Below are 20,533 nucleotides of genomic sequence, written 5' to 3'. Positions count from 1 at the left end.
TGACGTCAATGAGAAACTCGTCAGTGTAGCCGTTGTGGCGAAGCAGATAAAGAAAAACTCTGCAGTCCGCACGTCATACTATAAAATGTAACATATAAAATACAAATCTGTAATTTAATAATATTAATAGAGTACATGATCCCCGTACGAGATCCAGTTTGATTATTAATGAAAACCTGGACTATAAGCTCTAGGTTTAAAAAAGAGAGAACTTATTTAAATATGAGAATAATTATTTAGATACAGAACAATCATTTGACTATTGTCCTACTTGTCAATGACGAAACTTGTTGATACAGTTTCATTGATTAGGTCTTATCGTTAAACATACTATTTCTAAGGATTGACGTATTAATTTTATTAAACATTTTCTTTTTCAATGAAGAGTGAAGACGTTGTTGGTTGAAGTTAACGAAAACTGTATATTGCTTGTTTTTATTTTTATCAATGAGGACGACGTCAAATTTGCGTGTTACTATGGCACTGGTAGTTTATATAGGTCAGATCAAGCAAAGCAGAAACTTAATCTCTTAATGATTTTAGCATATATTGTGAAAGAGGGACCCTTCCGCAAAACTAATAGTGTGAAATTAATGCATTGTCCTTTTTTGTTGTTGTTAATTAACGTATTATTTTTTCATTCTCAGACAATGCAATATCGTCAGACTGTAATATCACTTCCTGTAATATTACTTACTGTAATATTACTTACTGTAATATTACTTACTGTAATATTACTTACTGTGATATTACTTACTGTAATATCACCTTTTGTAATAGAGCTTGGTATTTATATTCCTTTGTGCACGTGTGAGCACTCCCTTTGTGCAAATGTCAGCCCCATTAACCAAGTTTGGTCAAGCTTTCTGCTGTCTACAAATAATGATTTAAAGGAGACTTTTATTGTACGATAGGTCACATGTTATAGTAATACTGCAGTGTATTGAGCTCACTATATATTAGTATACAGACTATATACTCAATAGTCACATCTCACTAATCATACCATTGTAGAAAATAGTGCATACCTCCTTAGTCCGTACTGTTGAATCTATCTTGAGTGTCTTGATCAAGCGTTTTGCTTTAGGATTGTGGCTTTGGTATTAGTCGAGTATTTTGTTTTAACGTAGATTCTAAGTTTCAGAGATGAGTCGCAGCAGTTTTTTAGAACGATTAACTTTTGCTTGACTAGTTACCCCTTATTTTAGGACTAGTAGCTGTTGATTAGCGGATGGTAACGTAGCATGAGATTATGTCTCCTGTTACTGTTCCCAATAATATCCCTACAATCTGGTGACCTCTCCCCTTTCATCAGACCCACCAGATACGACCTTATCTTCGATACTGACTTCAACTCCTGGACTTACTCCGGCTCCGTTAATATCCAGTTCGATGTTCTGAAACAGAGCCATGAGATCAGGCTTCACGCAAGCGAAACTGTTAATATCTCCGAGCTCACTGTCCAAGGTGTGAGTTTAAACCATCCACTAGCCTACCTGACCTCCCGAGCCACCTCTCTGTTGTATGGCACCTGGAAGTTGAATTACAAATGTAAACCTTGTTCCTCACATCGCTGGAACACCGCCAAAGATCTGCTGATAATAAAACTAGGTAGTGCTCTCCCTCCCGGACATTATGTTATAAAGAGCTTGTTCTCAGGGACAGTATCCTCCAAACTTACTGGATATTACAGAACTGGCTACACCCTGGCACATGGTGGAGGGTACGTCAACATGGCCTCCACTCATCTGTCCCCAGACAAAGCACGGACAGTATTCCCGTCTTTTGATGAGCCTCAGTTTCGGGCAGTGTTCTCCCTGACTGTAATCCATCCTAACAACCTCATTGCCACGTCTAACATGCCTGTAAGTAAGGAGGTGTTACTGGCTGATGGCAGGAAAAGTACTAAGTTTGAGGACACACCTGGCATGTCAACTTATCTGCTGGCTTGGGTTCAACACAATTTCGTGTTTGAGGAGCGGATCATTGAAGGAGTACGCATGAGACATTATGCACGTCCCGCATACAGGAGCGTCATTGCAGAGAAGATTGAAATTGTTGGAAAAAGTGTAAAATTCTACAACGATTTCTTCAAGATACCCTTCCCTCTACCGAAGTTAGACACTATTGGTATCCCCAACTATCTGGTTGGAGGCATGGAGAACTGGGGTTTGATAACTTTAACTGAAAATGCAGCTCTGTCCCGTCCAAGACAGAGGTTTGGTTCAGGCGAGATAGACTTTAGAAACCTGCTTGCACACGAGGTGTCTCACATGTGGTTCGGTAACTTGGTGACCATGTACTGGTGGGATGACCTGTGGTTGAAAGAGGGGATGGCCTCTTATCTCTCCTACCCTTGTGCTGACTCTCTCTATGACGATGTGAAGATGATGGACCAGTTCATGATAAATAACTGGCAAAAAGCCATGTTTGCTGACGATATCATCACATCTCACCCCGTACAGATGCCGATCCACGTGACTTCTCAGATAACCCAGATATTTGATTCCATCACGTACAAGAAAGGAGCCACTGTTCTGGCTATGATGAGGGACGTTATGGGAGAAGAAGGGTTCAAGTCGGGTATGACCCACTTCTTGAACACGTACAAGTACTCCACAGCAAGGTACCGGGACCTGTTGACCAGCATGACCAGGTACTGTAATAACGGTGCTGAACTAAGACTCTTCATGAACTCCTTCATTCTCCAGAAGAATTATCCCCTGATTGAGCTTCAAATTCTGAGCGATAAGCAGATTCGCCTGGTTCAGTCTAGGTATGTAAGAGATAGTGGTATGATTATAAAAAATGACATTTCCCCCTTCAACTACTCCTGGTACATCCCAATCACCATAGTAACCGACTCTATGTCTTACACCGCTGATAAACACATAATGATGAAAGAAAAAGAAATGGTCCTCACGCTCTCCAAACCGTTCAAGTGGATAAAACTGAACAGCGAAGGAAAGCACATGTACGTGACCCATTACTCTAGCTCCAACCTTGACAAGACACTGGAGGTGGTCAGAGAGAACACACTGGACCCCTCCCTCGGAACCATGAACCACCGCGACCGAGCTCACGTCATATGTGACATCTTCAGTGCTGCTCAGGTCAAGCTAGTGCCTTACAGCACCGCATTTGAGGCGGCCAAGTGCCTTAGGGAGGAACAGCATTATCTACCCTGGACGCTGATCTACAAGTACTTTAAAACTATCCGCTCTATGATCGACGAGAGCTGGGCTGACTGCTACAGGAAGTACATAGTGTACCTCCTGCTGCCTCAATACAAAGCCACCAAGGGTTCTAAAGAAACACTCGTGGAACAACTAAAGTTCGAGATATTTATGAAATATGCTCGTTACATCAGAGGTGAAAGGAAACCGACCATATATGACGGAAAGGATTTGTCAGAGCTTGTTTCACAATACAAAGCCTCAGCTCCACAAGAACGAGCAGACATGGACTTGTTGGTCCAGACCTCGGACGGAGCTGAGATCGAGCTAATCGGCAACACCCTCCTACAGTACCCCTCTACATCTGTCAGTGTGATCATAAACTTCATATCCTACTACAGCAGTGTAGCCCCAGATGTGGTGTGGCATGTGTACAGAGACAACTACCAGGTATACAATGACAAATACGGACTGGCCCAGTTTGAGTACGCTAACGCTCTCAAGACCATGGTAAAGAGACAAAGGAACAGCCAGACAATAGCGGAGATTGAAGGGTTCTTTAAAGATCACACTGCTGGAGCGGGCTATTTGGGTCTTCAGAACGGCCTCGAGGAAGCCAAGTTTGTGAGCAAGTTTAAACAGGAGTCAGAACCAGAGTTGAAAAGGTATTTGGAGGGTCAAAGGTTCTGTCAGGATGAATAGAGTTGTAAGGTACGTAACAACCTATAATAATTATTGTCGCATAATTTACACAGTTATAGGTTATACTTATAGTATAAACTTATAACGTATATATATATATATATATATACGTTATATATATACGTTATATATAACTGTGCTATAAGTTATAGGTCGTGTATTTCCTGGACTTTAGTATGATGAAAGTTGCAGTTATGAGTAAATGTTGCATTATAAAACCTACCCAGCTGTTACAGTCTATTGATAAAGTTACTTATGTAGACTCTATCTTCGGGTCTATTGGCACATCTGTCATAATAATCATACACTACACACTAGTGTTCCACAAATCTGGTAATCATGATACGACTAAAAAATGTAGCTGTCTATCGTTTCTATATATCTGACTACGCTTTACTCATGTTTTCAAATTTTTTTTGTAGAGAAGTCTTGAAAGTATTAATATGTTAGATACTCTTAACAACTCTGCTAAAAACTTGTAGTCAAGTTCATGTATGGTTAGTATAAAAGCCCCTACCCACTTAAATTTAAATTTACCGAAGAATCGTTTCTAAATTTGATAAAACCTATTTTCAGGTGCGGGCACCTACAGCGTGGACCACATGAAAAGGCAGTAATGTTTGCTCATCGTCATGGAGATTGGAGACTAACCCTGCCAAGAATTCCTATTGGTTGATGTGTGAATAATTATAAAAGCCCCCTCCCGGGTTGCAACATTGCCATGTTACGCAAATAATTGCCGCGCTAACGAAATATTTGCCATCTTAGCAAAATATGCGCCGTGTTATGATGTATTTGCCAGGCTGCGCGTGATGATGCAAATATTTCATAAGGAGGCGAATTTTACGTTAGGAAAATGCGCATTCTTAGCAAAATATTTGGCAAACGGTCTGACGCGCGCTGCACGCTCCTTTTTAGTTTGTTTACGCGAGAATGAAATCTTCGCATTCTTAGCAAAATATTCGCCTCCTTATAATTTATTTGCGCGAGAGTTAAATCTACGCTTTCTTAGCAAAATATTCGCCACCTTATAATTTATTTGCGCGAGAGTTAAATCTACGCTTTCTTAGCAAAATATTCGCCACCTTATAATTTATTTGCGGGAGAGTTAAATCTACGCTTTCTTAGCATAATATTTGCCGCCTTATAATTTATTTGCGGGAGAGTTAAATCTAGCTACGCTTTCTTAGAAAAATCTTTGCCACCTTATATTTTACATAACTTCATTTGTGATAGGAATTAGGATCATATGCTGCTTACGACTCTGCAGTGGATCACATACTGTATACGTGGATTGAACTGACCCGAAGGAATTATGATCAGTGGATCGAAATACATAACGTGACCGACGAATCGCGTCCACAAGATCACTTCGAAATAAGTAACGTGAACCGGCCTGACGAATCACTTGATGAGTTTATGATCCAAAAGAAGGATAGGATCTGACCTGAACTTGGAAATAAGATAGGATATTGTGTCGCACTGAATATCATAGAGTACGCTACCTGGATTGTAGTGCGACACATACTGTAGTCAGTGTAGTGCGAAAGATTACTTTTATAGTGTTAGCAGTTAAAAATCTTAACTTCATCCCGTTTCAAATATCAAACCACAGTACGAATTAATGCACTAATGCCGGTTATAATGAGGTCTAAAACACACGCTCAAAGTTAAAGTGTGTTTATATTTACCAATTAAACTTTAGTTGATGTTAACTTGTTAATTATAACTGTGTACGAGTACGACTACCTACCTAACAGTAACCGCTTCGATTTGTTTAACAAAACATCATTTTCCGAACTAGAGTGCGGTACCTATGACTTAGACTTTACTCCGCTAGAAACAACAAAATTTAAACAATTGGACAGTAGCGAATCTACCTAGCGAACTTTAGTGTTAGAACTTAGCGGTGACCGACAACTAGGAACCTCTCATTTCGGCCTCCCACAGCTAGGTATCACATGACATGGCCCAATCAGTGACGTATCATTTGTGATGTGATCCATATTATTCACATGACAGTTTAGTAAGTAGTTGTGTTTGAGAAGTGTTTGAGCTCTCGGCATGTGTTCACATAACGGACGTGAGCCAGGTCCAAAAGGGGGCTGGTTCTCGTATCCAAGGATGTGAGCCGAGCATGCACTGAAGCGGAAAGCTGCTGAACAGCCCAAGGCAGTAGAGCCAAGGCGTCCGGATCTGCACAGCACTCTGAAGCGAAGACCTCAGAAGAATTCCTCCTTCCTTCTACATGCACCTCCACGAGACGGGACGAGCCCTTTGTTATCTTCGGCGGGAAGACAGATCGGAATGTACGAGTCGTTGCCTTCTCTACACTTACAGCCCGGAACCTTGCTACGCTGGCATGGTAGCAACTGGATTGCAGACGGCACGTTTTACGTCGCCCCGAATATATTCACCCAGAGCTATACGATTCATGCTGTTATTGACCAGAAATTTTTGCTGTGAAATCAGTGGATACCTGAAGATTGAGAGATGGACGCCTCGAGATTGTTCTACAAGGGCCCCCGACTGTTTAAACCAACTTCAATCGGTGTATTTTCGAACGCTGATTCCGAATAACCCCTCATGACATCGATCACGTGATATGACCGTAAGTTGACCCGAACTAAAGTCAACTACCTTCAGAACACGCACTGAAGTCCACCAGGGAAATATATTGAAAAATCTATTTTGTCAAATTCGAAGAAAACTTTTTGTGAATTACCTAAGTTATGTTTGTAAACAGTAAAATAACTAATTCGTCAATCATGGATATGCAGATGATCCAGTTTCTCTCTAAACTTAAAACTCCGTAATATTTTAAATCGATTTACTCGCGCATTCTTGGAAAAATAATTGCCAAACAGTTTGACGCGCGTTGCACGCCCCTTTTTGGTTTGTTTACGCGAGAATGCAATCTTCGCATTATTAGCAAAATATTCGCGTCCTTATAATTATTTGCGCGACGCAAATAAATCTTCGCTTCCTTAGAGAAATATTCGCCACCTTATAATTTATTTGCGAGAGGATTCAATTTGTGTTTTTTATGTTCGCGCAGTTCTTAGCAAAATATTTATCTGAACGAAAGCTCAAAATTTACCGAGAAATTGACCGTCTAATTAATCTATTTTGATGACTGTTTCTGACCTGAAATTGCACAAAAAATCGATTTAACTAGGTTTCAGAACCTATAAACAAATCCTTATTCCTCAAAATTTATGTTTTATAGTTAATACGAGCAACAAGCAACGCCAACATGTAGGTATATTGTATTGATCCTTCGGTTCTACAGCTCTTGACCTAGGGCTGAAACCGTAAGATCGAGGCAATCCTCACCTCAACTGATCGAACTTGATCGGAGAGCAGAGTACGACAAAACACAGCAGGTAAGCAATTCATTTTTGTGACTGTTCCTCACCTGTACAACGTTGCACGAGAAATCGATTTAAATTGGTTTTACAGCCCTAATCATGACCTACGGAGTTGAACTTAAGCTGAGACCGAAAGATCTAGGCAATCCTCACCTTCAATGATCGAACAGGTACTACTAACATCGATCACGTGATATGACCGTAAGTTGACCCGAACTAAAGTCAACTACCTTCTGAACACGCACTGAAGTCCACCAGGGAAATATATTGGAAAATATATTTTGTCAAACTCGAAGAAAACTTTTTGTGAATTACCTAAGTTATGTTTGTAAACAGTAAAATAACTAATTCGTCAATCATGGATATGCAGATGATCCAGTTTCTCTCTAAACTTAAAACTTCGTGATATTTCAATCGATTTTACTCGAATTCTTTAAAAAATATTTGCCTAATAACGGTCTGACGCGCGTTGCACGCTCCTTTTTAGTTTGTTTACACGAGAATGAAATCTTCGCATTGTTAGCAAAATATTCGCCTCCTTATAATTTATTTGCGCGAGAGTTAAATTTACGCTTTCTTAGCAATATATTCGTCTCCTTATGATTTATTCGCGCGAGGATTGAATATGCGCGTTTTTAAGTTCTTACTTCTTAGCAAAATATTTATTTGAACGAAAACTCAAAATTTACCGAGAAATCGACCTTTTTATTAACTCATTTTGATGACTGTTTCTGATCAGAAATTGCACGAAAAATCGATTAAACTAGGTTTCAGAACATATAAACAATTCCTTATCCCTCAAAATTGATATTTTATAGTTAATACGAGCAACAAGCAACATATATTTTGATCCTATGGTTCTACTCATGATATGACCTAGGGAGTTAAGCTGAAACCGAAAGATCGAGGCAATCGAACAAGTAGGTACTAACACAATTTTCAGATAGAAATGTTCGTTGCAATATTACGTTTATTGCAGCTATGCAACTTGAGCGTAAAGAGCAAAGTACGAAAAAACACAGCAGGCAAGCAACTCATTTTGGTGACTATTCCTCATTTAACTGCTAACGTTGCACGAGATATCGATTATAGTTGGTTTTACAGCCCAATAACGCTTTTACGCTTTCTTATTCCTGAAAATTATTATGTTACTCAAACAAACAACCTCGCTCTAGTCCGAATGCTCTCTGGTCCTGACTTTCTCTCTCTGATCCTTACTCTCTCTCTGATCCTGACTCTCTCTCTCTGGACCTGCCTCTCTTTCTGGTCCTGACTCTCTCTCTGGTCCTGACTCTCTCTCTGATCCTGACTCTCTCTCTGATCCTGACTCTCTCTCTCTGATCCTTACTCTCTCTCTGGACCTGACTCTCTTTCTGGTCCTGACTCTCTCTCTGGTCCTGACTCTCTCTCTCTTTCTGGTCCTGACTCTCTCTCTGGTCCTGACTCTCTCTCTGATCCTGACTCTCTCTCTGATCCTGACTCTCTCTCTGATCCTTACTCTCTCTCTGAACCTGACTCTCTTTCTGGTCCTGACTCTCTCTCTGGTCCTGACTCTCTCTCTCTGGTCGGTCCTGGCTCTCTCTGGTCCTGATTCTCTCTCTGATCCTGACTCTCTCTCTGGTCCTGAATTTCTTTCTCTCTCCCTCTCTCTCTCTCTCTCTCTCTCTCTCTCTCTCTCTCTCTCTCTCTCTCTCTCTCTCTCTCTCTCTCTCTCTCTCTCTCTCTCTCTCTCTCTCTCTCTCTCTCTCTCTCTCTCTCTCTCTCTCTCTCTGCTCTCTCTCTCTCTCTCTCTCTCTCTCTCTCTCTCTCTCTCTCTCTCTCTCTCTCTCTCTCTCTCTCTCTCTCTCTCTCTCTCTCTCTCTCTCTCTCTCTCTCTCTCTCTCTCTCTCTCTCTCTCTCTCTCTCTCTCTCTCTCTCTCTCTCTCTCTCTCTCTCTCTCTCTCTCTCTCTCTCTCTCTCTCTCTCTCTCTGGTCCTGACTCTCCCTGGGTTTCAGACTTGCTCTGGTCCTGACTCTCTCTCTCTGGTCTTGACTCTCTCTCTCTCTCTCTCTGGTCCCGACTCTCTCTGGTCCTGACTATCTCTCTCTGGTCCTGACTCTCTTTGGTCCTAACTCTCTCTCTCTGGTCCTGACTGTCTCTGGTCCTGAGTGTCTCTTGTCCTGGCTGTCTCTGGTCCTGACTCTCTCTGGTCCTGATTCTCTCTGGTCCTGACTGTCTCTCTCTGGTCCTGAATCTCTCTGTGTTTCAGACTTGCTTTGGTCCTGACTCTCTCTCTGGTCTTGACTCTCTATCTGCTCCTGACTCTCTCTCTCTCTGGTCCTGACTCTCTCTCTCTCTCTGGTCCTGATTCTCTCTCTGATCCTGACTCTCTCTCTGGTCCTGAATTTCTTTCTCTCTCCCTCTCTCTCTCTCTCTCTCTCCTCTCTCTCTCTCTTCTCTCTCTCTCTCTCTCTCTCTCTCTCTCTCTCTCTCTCTCTCTCTCTCTCTCTCTCTCTCTCTCTCTCTCTCTCTCTCTCTCTCTCTCTCTCTCTCTCTCTCTCTCTCTCTCTCTCTCTCTCTCTCTCTCTCTCTCTCTCTCTCTCTCTCTCTGGTCCTGACTCGCCCTGGGGTTCAGACTTGCTCTGGTCCTGACTCTCTCTCTCTCTGGTCTTGACTCTCTCTCTCTCTGGTCCCGACTCTCTCTGGTCCTGACTATCTCTCTCTGGTCCTGACTCTCTTTAGTCCTAACTCTCTCTCTCTCTCTCTGGTCTTGACTCTCTCTCTCTCTGGTCCCGACTCTCTCTGGTCCTGACTATCTCTCTCTGGTCCTGACTCTCTTTAGTCCTAACTCTCTCTCTCTCTGGTCTTAACTGTCTCTGGTCCTGAGTGTCTCTTGTCCTGGCTGTCTCTGGTCCTGACTCTCTCTGGTCCTGATTCTCTCTGGTCCTGACTCTCTCTCTCTCTGGTCCTGAATCTCTCTGTGTTTCAGACTTGCTTTGGTCCTGACTCTCTCTCTAGTCTTGACTCTCTATTTGGTCCTGACTCTCTCTCTCTGGTCCTGACTCTCTCTCTCTCTGGTCCTACCTCTCTATGATTTTGGGCCTCGCTCTGGTCCTGACTCTCTCTGATCCTGACTCTCTCTGGTCCTGATCACTCTCTCTCTCTCTGGTCCGGACACTCTCTGGTCCTGACTGTCTTTGGTCCTAACTCTCTCTGGTTCTGACTGTCTCTGGTCCTGACTGTCTCTTGTCCTGACTGTCTCTGTTCCTGACTCTCTCTGGTCCTGACTCTTTCTGGTCCTGACTCTCTCTCTCTCTCTGGTCCTGACTCTCTCTGGTCCTGACTCTCTCTGGTCCTGACTCTCTCTCTCTCTCTCTCTCTCTCTCTCTCTCTCTCTCTCTCTCTCTCTCTCTCTCTCTCTCTCTCTCTCTCTCTCTCTCTCTCTCTCTCTCTCTCTCTCTCTCTCTCTCTCTCTCTCTCTCTCTCTCTCTCTCTCTCTCTCTCTCTCTCTCTCTCTCTCTCTCTCTCTCTCTCTCTCTCTCTCTCTCTCTCTCTCTCTCTCTCTCTCTCTCTCTCTCTCTCTCTCTCTCTCTCTCTCTCTCTCTCTCTCTCTCTCTCTCTCTCTCTCTCTCTGGTCCTGACTCTCCCTGGGTTTCAGACTTGCTCTGGTCCTGACTCTCTCTCTCTGGTCTTGACTCTCTCTCTCTCTCTCTCTGGTCCCGACTCTCTCTGGTCCTGACTATCTCTCTCTGGTCCTGACTCTCTTTGGTCCTAACTCTCTCTCTCTGGTCCTGACTGTCTCTGGTCCTGAGTGTCTCTTGTCCTGGCTGTCTCTGGTCCTGACTCTCTCTGGTCCTGATTCTCTCTGGTCCTGACTGTCTCTCTCTGGTCCTGAATCTCTCTGTGTTTCAGACTTGCTTTGGTCCTGACTCTCTCTCTGGTCTTGACTCTCTATCTGCTCCTGACTCTCTCTCTCTCTGGTCCTGACTCTCTCTCTCTCTCTGGTCCTGCCTCTCTATGATTTTGTGCCTCGCTCTGGTCCTGACTCTCTCTGATCCTGACTCTCTCTGGTCCTGACTCTCTCTCTCTCTGGTCTCTAATGAAGCGTAAAAGCGTTATTGGGCTTTAAAACCAACTAAAATCGATTTTTCGTGCAACGTTAGCAGTTAAATGAGGAATAGTCACCAAAATGAGTTGCTTGCCTGCTGTGTTTTTTCGTACTTTGCTCTTTACTTCGCTCAAGTTGCAAAGCTGCAATAAAAATAATATTGCAACGAACATTTCTATCTGAAAATTGTGTTAGTACCTACTTGTTCGATTGCCTCGATCTTTCGGTTTCAGCTTAACTCCCTAGGTCATTCCATGAGTAGAACCATATAATAGGATCAAAATATATGTTGCTTGTTGCTCGTATTAACTATAAAAAATCAATTTTGACGGATAAAGAATTGTTTATATGTTATAGGTTCTGAAACCTAGTTAAATCGATTTTTCGTGCAATTTCTGATCAGAAACAGTCATCAAAATGAGTTAATAAAAAGGTCGATTTCTCGGTAAATTTTGAGTTTTCGTTCAAATAAATATTTTGCTAAGAAGTAAGAACTTAAAAACGCGCATATTCAATCCTCGCGCGAATAAATCATAAGGAGGCGAATATTTTGCTAAGAAAGCGTAGATTTAACTCTCGCGCAAATAAATTATAAGGAGGCGAATATTTTGCTAACAATGCGAAGATTTCATTCTCGTGTAAACAAACTAAAAAGGAGCGTGCAACGCGCGTCAGACCGTTATTAGGCAAATATTTTTTAAAGAATTCGAGTAAAATCGATTGAAATATCACGAAGTTTTAAGTTTAGAGAGAAACTGGATCATCTGCATATCCATGATTGACGAATTAGTTATTTTACTGTTTACAAACATAACTTAGGTAATTCACAAGAAGTTTTCTTCGAGTTTGACAAAATATATTTTTCAATATATTTCCCTGGTGGACTTCAGTGCGTGTTCAGAAGGTAGTTGACTTTAGTTCGGGTCAACTTACGGTCATATCACGTGATCGATGTTAGTAGTACCTGTTCGATCATTGAAGGTGAGGATTGCCTAGATCTTTCGGTCTCAGCTTAAGTTCAACTCCGTAGGTCATGATTAGGGCTGTAAAACCAATTTAAATCGATTTCTCGTGCAACGTTGTACAGGTGAGGAACAGTCACAAAAATGAATTGCTTACCTGCTGTGTTTTGTCGTACTCTGCTCTCCGATCAAGTTCGATCAGTTGAGGTGAGGATTGCCTCGATCTTACGGTTTCAGCCCTAGGTCAAGAGCTGTAGAACCGAAGGATCAATACAATATACCTACATGTTGGCGTTGCTTGTTGCTCGTATTAACTATAAAACATAAATTTTGAGGAATAAGGATTTGTTTATAGTTTCTGAAACCTAGTTAAATCGATTTTTTGTGCAATTTTAGGTCAGAAACAGTCATCAAAATAGATTAATTAGACGGTCAATTTCTCGGTAAATTTTGAGCTTTCGTTCAGATAAATATTTTGCTAAGAACTGCGCGAACATAAAAAACACAAATTGAATCCTCTCGCAAATAAATTATAAGGTGGCGAATATTTCTCTAAGGAAGCGAAGATTTATTTGCGTCGCGCAAATAATTATAAGGACGCGAATATTTTGCTAATAATGCGAAGATTGCATTCTCGCGTAAACAAACCAAAAAGGGGCGTGCAACGCGCGTCAAACTGTTTGGCAATTATTTTTCCAAGAATGCGCGAGTAAATCGATTTAAAATATTACGGAGTTTTAAGTTTAGAGAGAAACTGGATCATCTGCATATCCATGATTGACGAATTAGTTATTTTACTGTTTACAAACATAACTTAGGTAATTCACAAAAAGTTTTCTTCGAATTTGACAAAATAGATTTTTCAATATATTTCCCTGGTGGACTTCAGTGCGTGTTCTGAAGGTAGTTGACTTTAGTTCGGGTCAACTTACGGTCATATCACGTGATCGATGTCATGAGGGGTTATTCGGAATCAGCGTTCGAAAATACACCGATTGAAGTTGGTTTAAACAGTCGGGGGCCCTTGTAGAACAATCTCGAGGCGTCCATCTCTCAATCTTCAGGTATCCACTGATTTCACAGCAAAAATTTCTGGTCAATAACAGCATGAATCGTATAGCTCTGGGTGAATATATTCGGGGCGACGTAAAACGTGCCGTCTGCAATCCAGTTGCTACCATGCCAGCGTAGCAAGGTTCCGGGCTGTAAGTGTAGAGAAGGCAACGACTCGTACATTCCGATCTGTCTTCCCGCCGAAGATAACAAAGGGCTCGTCCCGTCTCGTGGAGGTGCATGTAGAAGGAAGGAGGAATTCTTCTGAGGTCTTCGCTTCAGAGTGCTGTGCAGATCCGGACGCCTTGGCTCTACTGCCTTGGGCTGTTCAGCAGCTTTCCGCTTCAGTGCATGCTCGGCTCACATCCTTGGATACGAGAACCAGCCCCTTTTGGACCTGGCTCACGTCCGTTATGTGAACACATGCCGAGAGCTCAAACACTTCTCAAACACAACTACTTACTAAACTGTCATGTGAATAATATGGATCACATCACAAATGATACGTCACTGATTGGGCCATGTCATGTGATACCTAGCTGTGGGAGGCCGAAATGAGAGGTTCCTAGTTGTCGGTCACCGCTAAGTTCTAACACTAAAGTTCGCTAGGTAGATTCGCTACTGTCCAATTGTTTAAATTTTGTTGTTTCTAGCGGAGTAAAGTCTAAGTCATAGGTACCGCACTCTAGTTCGGAAAATGATGTTTTGTTAAACAAATCGAAGCGGTTACTGTTAGGTAGGTAGTCGTACTCGTACACAGTTATAATTAACAAGTTAACATCAACTAAAGTTTAATTGGTAAATATAAACACACTTTAACTTTGAGCGTGTGTTTTAGACCTCATTATAACCGGCATTAGTGCATTAATTCGTACTGTGGTTTGATATTTGAAACGGGATGAAGTTAAGATTTTTAACTGCTAACACTATAAAAGTAATCTTTCGCACTACACTGACTACAGTATGTGTCGCACTACAATCCAGGTAGCGTACTCTATGATATTCAGTGCGACACAATATCCTATCTTATTTCCAAGTTCAGGTCAGATCCTATCCTTCTTTTGGATCATAAACTCATCAAGTGATTCGTCAGGCCGGTTCACGTTACTTATTTCGAAGTGATCTTGTGGACGCGATTCGTCGGTCACGTTATGTATTTCGATCCACTGATCATAATTCCTTCGGGTCAGTTCAATCCACGTATACAGTATGTGATCCACTGCAGAGTCGTAAGCAGCATATGATCCTAATTCCTATCACAAATGAAGTTATGTAAAATATAAGGTGGCAAAGATTTTTCTAAGAAAGCGTAGCTAGATTTAACTCTCCCGCAAATAAATTATAAGGCGGCAAATATTATGCTAAGAAAGCGTAGATTTAACTCTCCCGCAAATAAATTATAAGGTGGCGAATATTTTGCTAAGAAAGCGTAGATTTAACTCTCGCGCAAATAAATTATAAGGTGGCGAATATTTTGCTAAGAAAGCGTAGATTTAACTCTCGCGCAAATAAATTATAAGGAGGCGAATATTTTGCTAAGAATGCGAGGATTTCATTCTCGCGTAAACAAACTAAAAAGGAGCGTGCAGCGCGCGTCAGACCGTTTGGCAAATATTTTGCTAAGAATGCGCATTTTCCTAACGTAAAATTCGCCTCCTTATGAAATATTTGCATCATCACGCGCAGCCTGGCAAATACATCATAACACGGCGCATATTTTGCTAAGATGGCAAATATTTCGTTAGCGCGGCAATTATTTGCGTAACATGGCAATGTTGCAACCCGGGAGGGGGCTTATAAAGTTACTAAAGATTAGCATTTTATTTCTCTGTTGGTTAACATTAAATTATGATTTACTTTCAATTTCACCTATTTATTAATATTATGTATTTCGGGTTAATCGAGGGAAAATTAGTGTAGATTAGTTTATCTAATTTATCTATTTAATAATAATTTCCCATTATGACATTTGAAGTTGTGGTGTACACAAAATTTTTATCATTCCTGTAAAAAAAGGACAATATGTTATGGGATTCCGATTATTATTTTCTGACAAGCATTTATAATTATAGTTGACGGCCAATGCACATTAGGCTTGATTTCTGAAGAAATGTTTTTGTTAGTTTAAACTGTAGTGGTTGATACTCTTAATTCTTCTTTCCATTGTCCAAAATTCAGAATATTCGAAAATAAATCAAGTCTGCACCAACTAAGAGCATGTCACCAACTCACAAAATAATTAATTATTCGTAATTTAAACTTGAACCTTGTTTTGTCGACTAGTGAGTCCATGTTATGAACTCACTAATTGGTCATCGAAGAAAATTTCTGTCAAAACAGCGAAATTTGGGACGAGTGAAAAGCTCGAACAATACATTTTTGACATTCAAATATTTTGTTGTCCATTGTTAATGGACTAGCCCGGCGCGCGCTACTTTGTAGCACATGCCTCCGGCGCTACTTCGAAGAAATTTAGACGAGTAACATCCTTCGAACATTTTGTTCAGCAACTATAACAATTCAATTATAATACATCAAACCACAGCTCCGTTACAATAACTATCAGTATCTAACTATGAAACATATTGTATAATATCGCTGATATCATTATCATTGAAATAAAAATGAATTACATCCATTTCCACATGCATGTTTATAAATATATCGAAAATGCGGCTCCATGAGTTTGTATCAAGTACTGGCAGATCCTCAGACGCATCATCAATACTGGACAATGGCAAGAATGCCAGAAATGCCACCATAATTCGAAGCTGTGACCACCATCTCTCTTCCTTATGTATTTAATTTGATCCGATCTATATAACAAGCGTGCTAATACTAATAGATGACAAGGTGTCAGGTACCATGCCTTTCGATCGCAAGATCTGATCTTACAAGCTTACGTGTTCACGAAACGTGCCAAAAAGGATACGATCCACTGCTTCTTGATCAAGCATCGAGATCCCACCCAAGGCTCGAGATCTGAACCATGGCAGGCCCTTGCAAAGCATCGGAAGACACAAAATTTGAGCCAAGTACCCTGACAGGTAACGAAAATGCAGAGTCTCTGACCGAAAAAGGCTCCGAAAATGAGGGAAAAAAGGAGAACGTTGCCCGACACTCATTTCAAACGAGTATGGAGACTCAGACATGGAAGAGGAGACAAAGAACCACTTTATTGGCCAGTGCCCAAAGTGGTCTTATCAATGAAGTGGATATTTTGACTCCTTTTACCTTAGTGTGACAGACATGATTGTGGATAACTCTCACTACCAAGGATTATTGCACTCATACAACTACAAGCAACAAAACGATTCACCAAAGAAACGATTCACCAAATGCGGTGAAAACGAAGTTAACGTTTTTCTCCATTTATTAATATTTTACCGGGGTAAGCACAGGGCTCCAATGCTCTAAATTACAGTCGTCATGATCTATCCTATAGTGATAATAACCAAAGTCCCCTGCGAAGAAGGAGAACCTGAAAATCCGATTGTTGGGTTCAGTTGTCGTGCCCCACGAAAAACCTCACCGAACCTCCACGCGGTGTGGGGTGGGTGGCTCGAACGGGAGGTCTATGGGTGTTTCTAACCTATGCAAAGGAAGGGACTAGCCATCTATACAACAAAAGAAAGGCTTTAATAGCCTATATTATCCTTAGAACCGCAGCATAACCGCTTTTCCCACAGGCACCTTCCGAGTTCCGTAGGAAACTAACAAGCTCACAGGCTCCCACATGACGTGTAACTGTAACCCCAGGATTTGGTTTTGGATCGGGCACTAAAAACAACGATAGACTCATAGAGGAGCGGTCTATACGCTCACAGGCTACCAAGTCTCGTGTACCCTAGGATTTGGTCTTGGATCGGACACTCAAAACAACGTTAGAGCTAGGAGCGGTCTACACGCTCACAGGCTTCCACGTATCGTGTACCCTAGGATTTGGTTTTGGATAGGACACCCAAAAAAACGATAGAGGAGCGGTCTACAGTGACGTTACATGTTACATGAAAATTGCATACTCCTACGAGTTGCACGTAGCAGGCCATGACCTCCCCTGGAAGTCCCTGTCTCTCCATCGTTAACCCGGTGGGGTTGCACCAGGGGCGCTGGTAACAGAACTTCAAGACTCCCGGAGTCTGTTGTCGATATCTATGTTTAATATATTTATGGTATATAATTTGGGAGTCTCTCTTTCCGTCCGCGGCAGCAGGAGTTGGAGAATGGGGACGCGTTGTGAAAGCCACCGTAAGGAAACTGAAAGCTAACTGTCGACGCCGACAAATCGAAAGAAAGAAGAAAGAAGCACTTATTAATATTTTACCGGGGTAAGCACAGGGCTCCAATGCTCTAATATAAGTCTAAATACAAAATAGGGGGTGCACGATAAAAATAAAGTTGCTCGGATTTAAAAAATTTTTGTATCACTGTTTTCTAATTCTAGAGACTGTGAGAATTTTCACAATACCAAATTTGTCAATTGTCATACCTTTTTAGAAAGATCAGTGAGTTTTGCCTAGGTGCCATATTTGATGGTGCGCGGCTTTTGGAGCAAAAGTAGTTGTAAAAGTCGCGTAGTTTGACCAAATTCGTTGATTTTTGTCGTATTATTCGGATATATCTTTGGTTCCTTGAATGAGATCATTCTGAAAATTGGCGACGACCTTCCAATAGGGCTTTCACAACTGTCCGAAAAATGTGGTGCCGGTGGATATCGGAGTTGATATAGTAATCAAAATGGGGCAAAATACGCTGCTTTTACATTTTAGCTGTAACATAATTTTTGATGGTTGGATAAGCTTTAAATTTTTCGGACACTTGCACTTTCCTTGTAAGTCTATGAGTAAACTTACCAAATTTTGTTGCAATCGGAGGTCGGGAAGGATACTCAATATCTATTTGTTTGAAGAAATTGTGCTGGCCGAAATTAGCGCTAAAAAACATTCACTAGTCTATGTATTTGTAATAAGCGCCATGAGTTGGCACAGAATTTTTTGTCTCTGATTTTGATAAATTTGGTACCAAAAGTTGCCTCTAACTGTTGACTGTGAATAATGAAAATTCACCGTGTGGCACGATTCGTTGAGATGTATGTGGGCCTCCTGTGCATTGCAAAAGTGTACTATGGACGAAAAATGGTTAATTTATTGCTTAAAATGCCTATAACTCCTAAAATATTGAATATTTTGAAATAATTCTTACAGAATCGTAATGAGCTTAATCAAACGCAACTTTTGGTACCAAAATTATAATATTTAAAGCACCAAATTTTTCGAAAATTTGTTCAAATTTAAAAACTTTTGAAAAAAAATCCTTTAAATCTTAAAATATTAGTACTAAAAGTTTCGTCTCGATGAGCTGATTACGATACCATAATAACTATGTGATAATAATTTAAAATGTGACAGTTATAGGCCAATAACTTCACATAGCCATGTGTATACGCGTACTGCGTGACGCGCTTGTTTCTTACTGGGCCGCGCTCAGCCTGTCATTCCGCCAAATCTTTATTCGGTTATGTTAATGAACATAATAGCCTAGGGTCCTCAGGTAAGCTTGTTTCACAAGTTGAATATATTTGCCTTCGGCGGTCGCGCGCTACTGCAAGCGAGAGGGCTTTGGTTAGAGCAAGCCAATAACTAAAAATTTGTGCGAAAAAAAGCACGCGCGGCGAACAAGCGCCGTGTAGCATTTTTTCCGAAAATTGCTACACAATGGATTTATTTTATTCGCATTTTTAGACAACTTTTGGTACCAAATTTATCGAAATCGGAGGAAAAAGTTTTGTGCTCGCGCTTGCCGCTTATTACACTGAGTTTGACTATACAGTCGGCACGCGCGGCTCACTGTCGATGGCGCACTACCTACTCTAAATTACAGTGGTCATGATCTATCCTATAGTGATAATGACCACAGTCCCCTGCAAAGAAGGAGAACCTGAAAATCCGATCGTTTGGTTCAGTTTAGGAACCGCGACCGACCGGAAATCCAGCTGAATCCGGATCCGGCTGGAAAAATTTGCCGGATTTTTGTCGGATTTTAGTTTTTTTTACCCAAAAAAAATCAAAAACAAAAAAAACATTTTTGGCTTATAATGAAATTGAATAAAGTAGCATTACCGTAATTGTAAAAAAAAAGTAATTTTCGAAAAAAATTTTGACTTAGAAAATTGTTGGTCCGAGTCGTTCTCAAGACGTACCTCCTGTATACTTATAGTATCAAAAGCTTCCGTTTCCGAGCTCGTGTTGTGTGTTGGCGTTGCAAAGGGGAGGCCTGCCTTCCGAGATTGCATTACCGGGGGGAAACCTCGAGTCCACAATTATTGTGTATCGAGGGGTAGGTGCGGACTTGGATGATGATTAATCACTCTACACTCGACTGTCACGCGTGACTTTTAAACATGTTCTCTTGGTGGCCCTGAATGACTATTCAAAATCATAGCCCTCTAATCTGATACAAACCTTAACCCTAACCCAATCTCTAACAAAAGCATATGCTGAAACCCTAACCCTAACGAGAAATTAGACTAACTTCCGTATATGGTCATATCATGTGATCGAGACAGTTTTTCGCCAATATCTCGCTAGGAGAGCATTTTAACCCTAATTCGGCCAAAACTGTAAAATTTCGGCCAGCTGTTCTGACATTTATAGACTTTAAGAAGGCTTTCGACAGTGTACATCGTGGGAAAATGCTTAAGATTCTAGAAGCTTACGGCATTCCAGTCAAAATCGTGCAGCTTATACGGCTCATGTACGAGAAGACAATGGCCAAAGTCCTAACTCCAGACGGAGAAACTGAATTGTTCGAGATACTTGCAGGTGTGTTACAGGGTGATACCTTAGCACCTTACCTCTTTGCAATAGTCATCGACTACTGTATGAGGCAAGCCATAGGCGATGATGCGGAGCGAATTGGACTCACTCTCGAACGTAGAAAAAGCAGAAGAGTGGGGCCCAAGATCATCACTGATGTGGACTTTGCAGATGATATAGCACTTATATCTGAGGACATGGACAAGGCTAACGAGTTCCTGCTCAGAGTAGAATCGGCGGCAGCAAGCGTGGGACTACACATAAACGAAGGCAAGACCAAGGTCATGACACTGAATATGGAGGATCGATCTAGCGACCTACAAAGTCGATCCGGGGAAGCCATAGAAAATGTAGATGATTTCATCT

The 20,533-nt window shown here is 41.4% G+C and overlaps 1 protein-coding gene across 1 annotated transcript; it reads left to right on the top strand.

Moving 5' to 3' along the window:
* Positions 1–1,068: 1,068 nt before the first annotated feature.
* On the top strand, positions 1,069–4,563 carry LOC134815722 (aminopeptidase Ey-like). Its single transcript, XM_063824296.1, has 2 exons — positions 1,069–3,887; positions 4,455–4,563. Exon 1 carries the CDS (start codon positions 1,245–1,247, stop codon positions 3,876–3,878), a length of 2,634 nt encoding a protein of 877 aa, XP_063680366.1. The 5' UTR covers positions 1,069–1,244; the 3' UTR covers positions 3,879–3,887; positions 4,455–4,563.
* The last annotated feature ends 15,970 nt before the right edge of the window (positions 4,564–20,533 follow it).

The sequence above is a fragment of the Bolinopsis microptera genome, chromosome 5 (genome assembly GCF_026151205.1).
Source record: "Bolinopsis microptera isolate Bmic1 chromosome 5, MBARI_Bmic_1.0, whole genome shotgun sequence".
NCBI lineage: Eukaryota > Metazoa > Ctenophora > Tentaculata > Lobata > Bolinopsidae > Bolinopsis > Bolinopsis microptera.
This window is presented reverse-complemented; position numbering and strand designations above follow the sequence as displayed.

What these genes read in the sequence shown, in the direction of transcription:
- LOC134815722 (XM_063824296.1), top strand. Translation starts at nt 1,245, where the DNA reads ATGAGATTATGTCTCCTGTTACTGTTCCCAATAATATCCCTACAATCT.